Source organism: Sylvia atricapilla, chromosome 6 (genome assembly GCF_009819655.1).
Source record: "Sylvia atricapilla isolate bSylAtr1 chromosome 6, bSylAtr1.pri, whole genome shotgun sequence".
In the NCBI taxonomy this organism is placed as follows: Eukaryota; Metazoa; Chordata; class Aves; order Passeriformes; family Sylviidae; genus Sylvia; species Sylvia atricapilla.
Genome location: NC_089145.1, coordinates 47289692 through 47301809, shown reverse-complemented (window position 1 = coordinate 47301809; position 12118 = coordinate 47289692). Strand labels below are relative to the sequence as shown.

The window sequence follows — 12118 nt, the reverse complement described above, 5'->3', positions numbered from 1 at the left end:
TAGGCTGTCATTCTTACCAGCTGGAATTAAAACGGAAAAAAAAGTCCAGTTGTTGTCAATGATAGAATGAATCGGGCGCCAGTGTGATGCATTTGTCTGGAAAAGAAGCTGGGATGTAATAGCTTTATGACATTCTTAAGACATTAATACCATAGATATTAATGACTTCTAATGAAGCAGTAATGAGCCCTGATTAGTAATGATTTGATTGACTTCGGCAGTACTAGAGAAGAATGTAAACTATATTTAAATACTTTCTACTGCAAATCAGAGAGAAGTTTATAGCCTTTAAAATAGATGGATTCTGGAAGAGTCTTCAAAATGAGAGTAGAAAATTGAAAATAACATTGAATTTTTAAGACCGAGCTAGGTAGATCATAAAATCCTGTTATATGGAGCAGGGTGCAGTGGCTAAGAAGGTCTTCCTGGTTTCTATCGTAAATTTCTGTGTGGTTTGTGCATATGTTAAAGGATAAAAAAGAAAAAAAAAAAAAAAAGTTTTGTTTCATATCTGCATAGAAATAGATCTGGAATAGTAGATAATGTTTTTAGGGAATTAGGTCTTTGTATTTATTTCAACCTGATGGTATTTTACTTTTTGCTGTTAGGATGCCTTGTTTTTCCTGAAGGACTTCTTCACTAGCCTTTCTACAGAAGTAGAACTCTTAGTTACTCCAGATCCTGAAGGTATATTTCTAAAAAAATCTGTCATTAAAAGTGCTGCTTCTTTTTCCTTTAATTTGTGTATGTGTCTATAAATTCACATGTGAATCTTGTGTGTATAAAGACTTGTGTTGGGGTTTGAGCACTAACATTAATAACTGATTTTTTAGAACTCAAAAGCCTTAGGTATTTGAGCTTTTTATTTTAGAAATATGAACAAAGGTCTTCAACACCTGGAATCTTAATTCTATAAAAAGTTTAACCAAAATTTGAGCATATTTAAAAAGAGCTTCTGGAAAAATTGAGAACCATGTATCTTCTATTGAGAAGTTAGATAAAACTAATACAATGTACTGCTTATTTATAAAGTTGAATTCTGTGTTAGACAACTTCAAGCTATTTGACAAACATACTATTTTATACAAGGGATATTAAATAATGTATCTATGCAGTTGAAGCAGTACTTCTTACCAATTACATTATCTGATGCAAAAGTAGTATCTGTTGAAAGGCATATTTCTACTGTTAGCTATATTTGGATATTTCTTAGCAGCTATACTTTACCTATTTCTGTGGAGATGTCATGCTGAAATGCATAGGTGGTGGAGCACTCTGCAGTACTGCTGTTAGAACCAGATACATTATTTATGCTGATGCACTAACCTCAACTTCAGCAGCATAAAATAACTATCAAAAACAAAGATAATCTAAATATTGCCCTGCTAGTAATTCCTACCAATAAGCATTAGAACTTACTAAGGACGCAGTAGTTGTGTAAATGTAATCTCTCTGTAATCGCTGTGAAAAATATGAGTCACTTTACTGTGTATAACTTCTTTTCTTAGTTAAAAAGTCTCCTGGTGCTGAAGTTACGTGTAGTTTGCCCAGACATGTCAGCGGCCTTAAGGAACCGAGTCCAGTCATTTCTTTTGCATCACACAAGCAAGCAAATGAAAATGGCAGCATTGATTCTCTGGACGTGGTTAATGGAGATGATGATCATTTCTCACAAGAAACAACATCATACAGCGATCAGCCGGTATTTTTCAGGTAAACTTCTCTTACAAAATTTCCAATGACACATAGCTGAATGTTTTAAAAAAGTGTGTTGATAAACTATTCGGACCTTCAGGCTGTTTGTTTATTGGCTGCTTGTAGAAAGCAAATACATTTGTTTCTATCACTGGAAGGCCACCAATGATTTTTTTTTTTTTTAACTTTTGCATGCTATTGTGCACAAGGAAATAAAACTTAGATCTCTGCCCCAAACAGAACCAGTAATGAGATGTTTTACAAATGCATAAAAAGAACAGTGTTTGTACTCTTATGTATAACTATAAATTATCTAATATAATCGGAGATGAGAGTATACAAAGGAAGAGGATATAAAGATATATGGAAGAGAGGTATGAAATTAAAATATCAGAAGAGAAACTCTAATATAGCCCTGACTGAGAAGTGACTATGAAAGTTGTAGCTTGTTATACAGAAGGTTTTTTGTGTGTATTCAGGTCATAAGTGCTTCTTAACAATAGATGTGTGCTGTGGTAAGCAGTGCAGAGTTAGATTGTAATAGTGTGGCTGTGGTTCTATTTCACCACATATGTTGCCAACAGAATTTTTATCAAGTTCCACTTGCCGCACTAAATTTTGCCCACAGAACCATCATTTTGTGGGTGTTGGCTTGTTTGTGTGGGGTTTTTTTTGTTGTTTTGTTTTGTTTTGTTTTGTTTTTTTTTAACATAAAGATACTCACCTGTAGGATTAGTAGCCCATTTCCAAGATTTTTAAATTTATTACAAATGCTAACCTGAAACAGATGTGAATAAACCAAGAAAAGCTGAATTTGCCACTGTATTTTGTACATTTATTCTGAACTACTAACACAGCAATGAAAGATTTATGGCTTACAGAAAAGGGTATGACATCCTGTTCCAGGACAATAGGGAAATGATGTGTTTCTTTTCAGAAGGATAATTTTATTTCCTTTTCACGTTTCTCACTATTATATTTTCTTTGTATGTCCCAGAGAATTTCGCTTTACATCAGAAGTTCCAATACGGCTTGATTACCACGGCAAGCATGTGTCAATGGATCAGGTTTGTGTATAATGCTGATGCTGTAGAGCAAAAATTGGATGTTTGGTTTGTTTCCCTTCCCTGCTCCCCATGAATGGAGGTATATTTTTTTGCTCCCTCCTTATGAATGATGCGATCATGACAAATATAAACCACTTTTTCACCCTTAGTTTTAGTGAAGCTTAACCTTGTTTCACTCTTTATTGGAAAGCTAGGGGATGGATCCCCCACATGTGTTTAACCCAGGATTGAACTTGAATGTCACGTTTATGAGCTCAATGGTTAGCTTGAAATCATAGTGTCTAGGTGCAGTGCCCCTCAAAGTATGATGTCTGGTGCCAGAATCGTGCATCTTACTTATTTTTTCCTCATTAATGCTAGAACAAAATATTCTTGTTTGTTCTCTTTGTTTCCTTTCCTTGCAGTCTAGTAACAAATGGGGGCCTCAGTGGCAATGGCAGAATCTATTACAGATGAAAAATATGCTCATGCTCATGCTTCTTGTTAAAATATGCATTCTTTATCACACTGAGTTTAGAAGCTGACATCAAAAAATCCTATTTGCACAACAAGACGTGCACTTTGTCATGGCAAATCAGTAGGAAAACATGGAAAGCAGCAACATCTTGAATTTGCCTGACTATCAGAAATCAGAACATGAAATATGATAGCTTTAGAATACCTGGAAAATGCTAAAGCCAGAACTGTTTAAGTAATAAGTTATATCTTCTTATTTCTGAAGAAGCCCTCTTGTATCCAGGTGTTTTTCTTTGAGTAGCAGGTTAAGTCAAGTTTCCTTTTTTACAAGTTTCCATGTAACATGATTCATAGCACGAGTTGCATTTGGGAGACTGAGGGAGAATGTTTAGACAGAATATTTGTAAGAATCGAGATGATTGAATTATTTCTCACAGGTTGTATGGGTTGAGTAAATGTATGTGCTAATAAAATATTTCACTTACAGGGAACATTAGCTGGGATTCTTATTGGGCTTGCTCAGTTGAACTGCTCAGAATTAAAGTTGAAGAGGCTTTGTTACAGACACGGGTGAGTTTCTCAAAATGTGGATCAATGCTATTGCAAATTAGACAAGTTTATGAGGAATAACTGAACATTGCAAATGCAGAGCAAATTTTCTCTTAAGATGCCCATCTAAAATCCAAAATACTTCTGGACTTTACAAATATTTCTTGTTTCTAGTTTTTTTTTTAAATGTGGAAAATTCAAGAAGAACTTTAACTCAGAACAGAATTTAATATATGTGCTATTCTTGATGATAAACTGTTCATTTTAGTTTCGTGTTTCCTTCCTATGGAGCTGTATGTGATTATACAGTTTTGAGTTCATTTTGTGAAGCATATACATTTGAAATACTTGACTTAGGCAACAGCAAAAAAATGACATTTGAAGAAGTTTTCCTTTTGTTCAAATGACATCTTTTACTTCAGTGAATAATGAATGCAGTTGTCTTATTAGGAATTGTTTGTTCAAAAAAATTAATAATTGTATTTACTTTAGTTTATTAGGTGTGGATAAATTGTTCTCCTATGCCATCAGTGAATGGCTTAATGATATAAAGAAGAACCAGCTACCAGGAATTTTGGGAGGAGTAGGGCCTATGCATTCGCTTGTGCAGTTAGGTAAGTTAGTTCTTACTTCTATTCACCTACATAGGAATGTGTTTGTTTCTTTAAAAACCAAACAACCTCTCCTCTCTCAAACAACAACACAAACCATGTTAACTCTTGTTTTCACTTCCTTTCAAGGCATTCTGTGTATCTAAGAGAGCTGTCTGACTCTGGTGTTGTCTTCATTTTCAGTGCAAGGTCTGAAAGACCTGGTTTGGTTGCCAATAGAGCAGTACCGCAAGGACGGTCGGATTGTCAGAGGCTTTCAAAGAGGAGCAGCTTCTTTTGGTACTTCCACTGCTATGGCAGCACTGGAGCTAACAAACAGAATGGTTCAGACTATACAGGTAGAGTGCATTATTCCTGAAGTAAGTTGTAAAATGAGAGGTGTTGCTAGTGAATGTATTGTATTAAGCTAATATCGTGATGCTATAGATTTAAGGTTGGGAGCATCTACTAAAAAAAGAAAAGGCAGCTGTATAAATAGGAGAACAAAGACTGGGTAAAGTTTGCAGCAGTCTGTGAGGTAAGAATATTGCATCAAATGCATTGGTTAGAAAATTGTGTTAAAATACTGCTGAACACCAAGTTGCTGCTTGTTTCTTAGTGTCTTTAATGTATTACAGCGTACAGTTTAACATGGAAAATGTTCAGCTTCACTAAAAAAAATCACTGATGCTGAGAAAGATGAGTTGTCTATAAAGCTTCCTGGATTTAACCCTAAGGCAATCTTGGATTAAAGTGTTAATAAATATATGTTCCTTAATATGAAATACATAAAAAAATTAAATGTACTTTCAGCCCCTAATCTTGCAAAAATAGTATATATTCCTAAGCTTGAGCATATATAGTCAGAAAACCAGTGTTATTAAATCCCAAGTGGGATTGTATGTGTACTTTTGTGTTTGTAAGAAATACCATTGATTAAATGTTCAGTTTTTATCTTGAGCTTTTTATGCAGTTTAGAAGATGCCTTTGAAGAGACAACAATTAGGAGGGGAGAAAACCCCACCCAAACATACAACATTAATTCTTTCGTTTTGGATTTAATGTATAGTTAGAGCTGCACGTTCCAGAGATTCTTGTTCAAAACTGTAATCTGATGCAAGTGAATATTTTTGTGAAATAAGAATTCTTTTATTTCAGTGACATCACCCTATTAGTAGTTTAAATTTGTGATCAGGTGCTATAATACTTAGGTGTTTTTCATTTGCTCCTGATGTGCAGGCAGCTGCAGAAACTGCTTATGACATGGTATCCCCAGGGCCTACCTTCATTGAAGCGAAAAAGATCAAACGGTTCCCTCGCCACCATCGCTTGGCCCATCAGCCCGTCGACCTGCGGGAGGGCGTAGCCAAAGCATACAGCGTTGTGAAGGAGGTGAGTGCAGAAACAACTATTAGGCAGCAAAGCTAAGAATTATTTCCTAAAATGGTGAATAAAATAACAGATGTTAGTTTAGGCTGACCAAATGGAGAGGGAGATTTCAGTTTTGAACAAGGCTGTCTTCATCAGTTATCTTAAACCAACAGATATCTTGAATGGAAGAAGCAGGAAAAAAACTAAGATGTCATGCAGATGAGTGTGAATAGAACTTGAGTGCTCTGTGGTTGGGATGGTTTACAATTATTCTGAGCCACACAAACTTGATTTCCTGTGCTCTGCAATCCATTCTTCCCTTTCTGCTCAACCACCTTCGCAGTTACTGTTAATTCTGAGAGAGGTAGAGTTTAAGCATAATGCAGGATTTAGAAGAAGTGAAGCCTTTCTCTATTATGACAGTGTATTATAAATTAGAATGCTGACCTGTTTTTATTTTTTTTATGTTCTATATTTTATTATATTTTCTGTTATACTTTGGTAGTTGCACCTTATGTAGTGTCTGTCAAGTAAGGTGTCAGCTGAGTTTCCAGTGAAGTTTGTGATTTTCCAATAGTTCACAGTACCCCAAAGCTGCTTCTTATGCACAAGATGTGCCACCAGAAGTTGCATGAAATATTTACATCTCTAAGTCCATAGGAGTGTTAATTTAAGCCTCATTAGAAGAACTAAATCATGTTTATATCAGTAATGTTTTACTACAGTTACAATACAAATTACCAAGTAGAAAAGTGTTGAGCAGTTTAAAATTTTCCTTAAAACTAGGAGAGGTTGCTTTTTCTTTTTCCATGTAACTGATTTCCTTTCTTTTCTCCAAGGGGATTACGGACACAGCCCAAACCATCTATGAGACTGCTGCTCGTGAGCATGAGAACAGAGGAGTCACTGGAGCCGTAGGAGGAGTCCTCCGCCAAATCCCACCAACTGTGGTGAAACCTTTCATTGTTGCAACAGAGGCGACCTCAAATGTTCTGGGTGGAATGAGAAACCAGATCAGGCCAGATGTGCGTCAAGAAGAGTCTCAGAAGTGGCGCCTTGGGGAGGATTGAGATTGTAAATCTGGTTCAGCAGGCAGGTGGCAAGGCTGGAAATGCAGAGGAATGTCCTGTTGGCAGCTTTAGATGGAGCTCACTTTGTTTTGTCGTGCTCATCTCAGGAACAAATGAGGTTTTCCAACTGTTACTAGCAAAACATCCAACCAAATATATTTATGAAGTGAAAAGCAAATTGGTACGTGCTTATACTGTGTGTTACCAATACATTTGGTAGATAGTGCCAAACATAGTGAAGCATGCGCTGCCAACTCAGAGACATGCTTGCTCTGTTCCATTTACCATATTTTTCTTGGTAGATTTGACATCTGAAGTGGTAGCCTGTATGGTGAAGCTAAGTGGACTTTAAAGAGGTTTTCTGAGCATAGTCAAAGAACTGTCTTCAATAAAGGGCTCTGCAGATGCTCTTCACTGACTAAAGGATAAAAGCTTTCATTGTGGACATGAGACATGAGGCTGTCTGATATGGAAGCAGATAAGAAAATACTGTTTAGTGGTCATTAACATTCGCTTTTAGCGTGGCACTTACAGCAAGGACAAGCTTGGTAACCATTCAGAGTTTAGATTCAGTGTCAATACACCTACGAACAGAATTTGTTCCTAAATATTAAATACCTACTTTTGTGGGTTTTTGAAGAATCTGAATGTTGCAGAAATGTTCTGTTGTGTTGCACTTTAAAGGATATGGCCTGTATATTGTGCTTTTTTTATAGTGTGAATAAAATGTAATGTGCATTATCCTTTATGTGGTTTAGAAGCTTACACAAATTATTGAAAAGAGTATCATTTGATGATGCTCCTACAAAAAAGTGTCTTAAATTTATTTAAATTCATTATATGTAAAAACTTTGTCTACTGTTACACTAATTACAATGCTAAAAATACCTACTCTTCAGGAAAGCAATTAATTATAATTGTCGCCAACGGTTCTTTGTAAGAATGAAAAATCATAAGTAAAAAATTATTTCATAATTTCTTAGTTAAAAGGCTATACAGACTTTATTTTAGTAATCTGCTTTTATTTAAAGTTCATATTGTTGCAAAGTTGCTGCTCTCACAAGGTGTTCTTAATTTAGATTGTTTGTCATCAGTTATTTTACAGTGAGTATTTGGGGTCCTTTAATTGAAACTGGGAATGGGTGAGACGTTTTTAAACAAGGACAGCAAAACTTCAAAAATCAAAGCTGGTACTGACGTTGTTTAACATTTACTAGATGACATGCATCTCCACAGAGCTTTATTAAGCACCTGACATTGCACCATTTTGGGGCAGTTAAAAGTCTTGGCGATAGATGTGCAATAATGAACTTTTTTGTCTTGTATTATTAAAAACTGGAGAATAAAAAGTAAAGATTCTTTTGAATAGAACAGTACTCGCTTTGAATTTCAGTAGATTAAACTTTAAAGGACTAGCCAGTATGTAAGTTTGTTGTACTTCTATGCTAGTCTTAAGTGGAAATCCTGCCCATATGCCATGTGGAAAATCCCCACTGAAAGGGGGACATCGGATGCTGTTGATCAGACTTCAGTCTCAAAGGGTAATGAGGAAGTGTTTCCAATCTCTTTGTTCAATTACCCTGCCTCTAGCAGAAACTTTGCTGATGGGCCATAAGGGACAAGCAAGAGTGTATGAAGGAATTTTTTTTTCTGCTTGTTCACGCTGATACTATATTAGCTGTTCCTGAACGCCAAAGAATCTGGCTGGACAGTAAATGATTTGAAAACGTCCCCTCTGTTGGGAAGACTTCTGCAGTCTGTTTTATTATTTTTCATAAAACAAAGCTCCAGGTAAAAACAAATTCCTGCATAGAATGACAGGTGATATTATGAAGTTTTGTTTTAATTCACTGGAATCACTGAAGTTGTTGTACACTTTGAAGACCTGGTTATTTCAGCTAAATGACTTGCTGCAAGCAGGAGGAGATGCTTTTGAGAGGAGAAATACCTGCAGATTTAATAACATAAAATATTTTCTGATGTAATGATGTGATTTTCTGATGTAGTGCATACTTCTGCTCAGTAATTAGAGAGCTCTGCTTTAGTGAGAGCTCAAAGCATGAGCATTTTGCACAGGAATGAGTTCTGTGTTTGCAATGTGGCACCTCCTGAATGCCTTCTCAAGAAGTGGTGGTGAATCAATGCAAGTAAGTAGTAATGCACCTTTCTCATTGGCAATTACTGTACTAGTAATTAGCTAGTACTAGTAAATAACTAATCCAGTTCATCCACTTTAATTAGAGTACACCTGCAGTAGCGTAAATCGACGTATTTTCTGCCTTTCAGACACTGCTGGAAAGAAGTGGCACTTCAGTGTTCTTTTCTTTTTCAGTTCTGTCAGGATCTGACAGTGCAAGGCAATTAGAATATATTTTTATATGAGGGCATGATGTCAAGTTAAAACATTTTTATAGCATCTCTCATTATCAGCAATACGGATTGTACAAATTTATTAAACTTCACTTTTCACTATATAAACCCTCTCGTTTACTGCTTGCACTTTATTGAGCCTTTTCAGTGACATTTACTCTTAATTTACTTCAACATTTTATTTTGGAAATGGTTTTTTAATTTTTGGGTGTATATTCTGCATTGTTGCAGTGTTTGAAATGTTTAAAAAAAAATCACAAAATGTATCAAACTAGTCTTTACATTAAGACTAGTTTGCAGAATCTGTTGTAGGGCTCGGCTTGTGTTTTAAAACAAAAAGTATCATGTATGAGAAGGGATTCATCAATTGCTCTGCTCAATACTGTGAGAGTTTTCAAGCACTTAAAAAATACACAAAATGAGATTGACTCTGGACCTATTTCCTGGAAATGGAAGCTTATGGATAACATTGCTGTATTTTCCATTAGCACAAGGAGGTTGACAAAAATATTCTTGTACTTGAATTTTCCACTGACATCAGTTGCTATAGATATGATGGGTAGTTTTCATAATTGTAGAGGCTGTAAACTGGCATAGACAATGTTTTAATTCTCTCCAAATACTCTTAACACTACTATTGCTATTGCTATTACTTAGCCCAGCACCATTCTACTAAACAGATGTGTCATCCTGGGTTTTCTTAAATATCCACGTTTCAAATAACACATCCATGAGTGCCTTGGAAGTACCTGAGCAAAAGACAGGCATCTTTTGTAAAACAAACTGTTCTTGCTAAGAATCTTACCAGTGACTGAGAGCAGCAAATCATCAAATCAATGCAAAGGCAGCTTCCATTTTCTTTCCACTATCTCTTCTAAATCCTGCAGGTTTGCAGCAATGCAGTGTACCCTATGTATACTTGCCGAATGATCAGCACTGCCAGTGACTCACTGGATAATCCCCCGTGAGTTCATCTATGCTTAAGGGATGTGTCTGCTTCTATTTGCTTGCTACGTGGTTGATTGTGAACATGCATTGCTTGCTTTCATTTGCTGTTCCTTAATTGAGTTGCCAAGAAAGGTTTCTTAAGAAACAAAAAGCTATTCAATGGTTATGAACAAGACACTTACCAAACATGAAACATACACCTGCAAATGTGATACTGATTTTCCTTTAAATATTGAAATTTAAGCATTTTGTAAAACAATGAAATCCAAGAATTTGTTTAGAGTAGATGAATACTTCTAAATCTCTTAAGTAGTCTAAATGCCCCTGTGAGATAAGTCAGAAAACATGTGGGTATGTATGTCAGTTTGGATTTTAGTGTGCACAGTTCAGTCTCCAGGCCTCATGATTTAAGCTTCTGACAACTGTTTTAAGTTGCTGTACATGCTGAATCTTGTTTACAATTAAATATTAGATACTTACAAGTCAAATACATAAATACAAATCATGCATTTGTACTGGATTTCTTAACTGTAAGGTAGCTCAGACAGAAAGCTCAGACATATTTGTGTATATGTTTGTGTATATTTTTTACATTTTTGCACTTACGGTAGTTTTGTGGTATTTGTTTGTATATAGTTTGCTAGTGTAAAGAATATAATCTCATGAAATAGAAACCACTGTTGAAGGGAATTGACTATTTCAACTTGAGTTATTTTGCTTAAAGTTCTTGTCCCCTCAGTATGTCCTTGAGAATTATTTTTAACCATAATTTGTATGGCACCAAAAGTATATATTTTAGCATATCTAAAATGCTGAAAGGCCTGAGTGCAAATAGATTGTTCGTTAAATACATTTAATGGAAGAATCCCCCACAAATTTGTAACAATGCAAAAATAAATATCTTAATTTGTTCCTTGAGTTGGTTTTCTCTACCTGTGAATATAACTGACACAAAACAGTCTCCCAAAGTACCAGAATTAACTGCTAAAGCTAAGAGTTGTACCTCAAAAAAAAAAAAGTCACTGACTCAAAAAGAGAAAGTTTTAAAATTACGCAAAGTTCAAAAGGTAGGAAAATAATTTAGCTGGCTGATATAACCTGAAACCACTTCTGTTGTGCATCAACCAAGCTCTCTTTACCTGGATGATCAGATTTTGTGTCCCTCATAGGCCTGTTGCTACATTAAGTTATTAAGAATGTATTTTTTATCTCTACATTTAGTGGAGGCTGTTAAAGCTTCGTCAGCTTCCAAACCCTGTGAAGAATGCAAAATACTTAATTCCCTTCAGCATTCTTCTCTCATGCCCACTTCATGTGTGTTTAGTTACACGAGATCTTAAAATTCTGGGTGTTGGGCGATATTGAATGCTGGTGCCAGTGCCAGACCACTGAATAATGTGACAGGTGGAAACAATTCTGTGTTTGGTAATGATGGTATAATTTGGGGGGTGAGGGGTGGTCACTGTATAAGGCTGGATAACTTCTGGCAAACAGCGACCCTTCATTTAAGCAGGGAGCTGACTCCCACCCTATCTGGTTTCTCTTCCCCCAAACTTTTTTTTTTTTTTTTTTTTAATTTACAAGACCTCATGGACCTCATGGTGGATTAAGGGAAAGTATCCAAGTTCTTTATCTCTTTGCAATACTAGGACGTACCAGGGATAATCCTGATGTCTCCAGGTTAGACCCCAGAGGAGCAGAGGAGACTAATGACACTCCAACTACCTGAGAATTTATGGAAAGCCACCAGGAAGTCGTACTAACCCAGAGCAACATGAGCTGGTATCCTTGATTTCTATTTCTAATTGAGGATGACTCTGGCTCAAATGCTCCTTTTTTTTTCACCGTTAGTGAATTTTGTTATCAAAAATATTTGAAATATCAAAAATATCTGAAAAGTAGTATTAAATAGTGGGGTATTTTCTACCAATTCATATTTCTAAACTATCTCTATTATCACAGGTTATAAAAGTAATAAAGCTGCCTTTTTATGACATATAAC

The 12118-nt window shown here is 35.7% G+C and overlaps 1 protein-coding gene across 3 annotated transcripts in view; it reads left to right on the top strand.

Annotated features, from left to right (window-relative positions):
- Positions 1–11034, top strand: part of ATG2B (autophagy related 2B) — a 45915-nt gene extending 34881 nt beyond the window's left edge. For all 3 annotated transcript variants that reach the window (XM_066321829.1, XM_066321830.1, XM_066321828.1), the window contains exons 35-42: positions 609–687; positions 1509–1713; positions 2693–2762; positions 3706–3788; positions 4260–4381; positions 4562–4716; positions 5597–5749; positions 6568–11034. In XM_066321829.1, coding sequence (XP_066177926.1) covers positions 609–687; positions 1509–1713; positions 2693–2762; positions 3706–3788; positions 4260–4381; positions 4562–4716; positions 5597–5749; positions 6568–6798 — 1098 coding nt within the window. In that variant the 3' untranslated portion in view covers positions 6799–11034. The remainder of the gene's footprint in view (positions 1–608; positions 688–1508; positions 1714–2692; positions 2763–3705; positions 3789–4259; positions 4382–4561; positions 4717–5596; positions 5750–6567) is intronic.
- The last annotated feature ends 1084 nt before the right edge of the window (positions 11035–12118 follow it).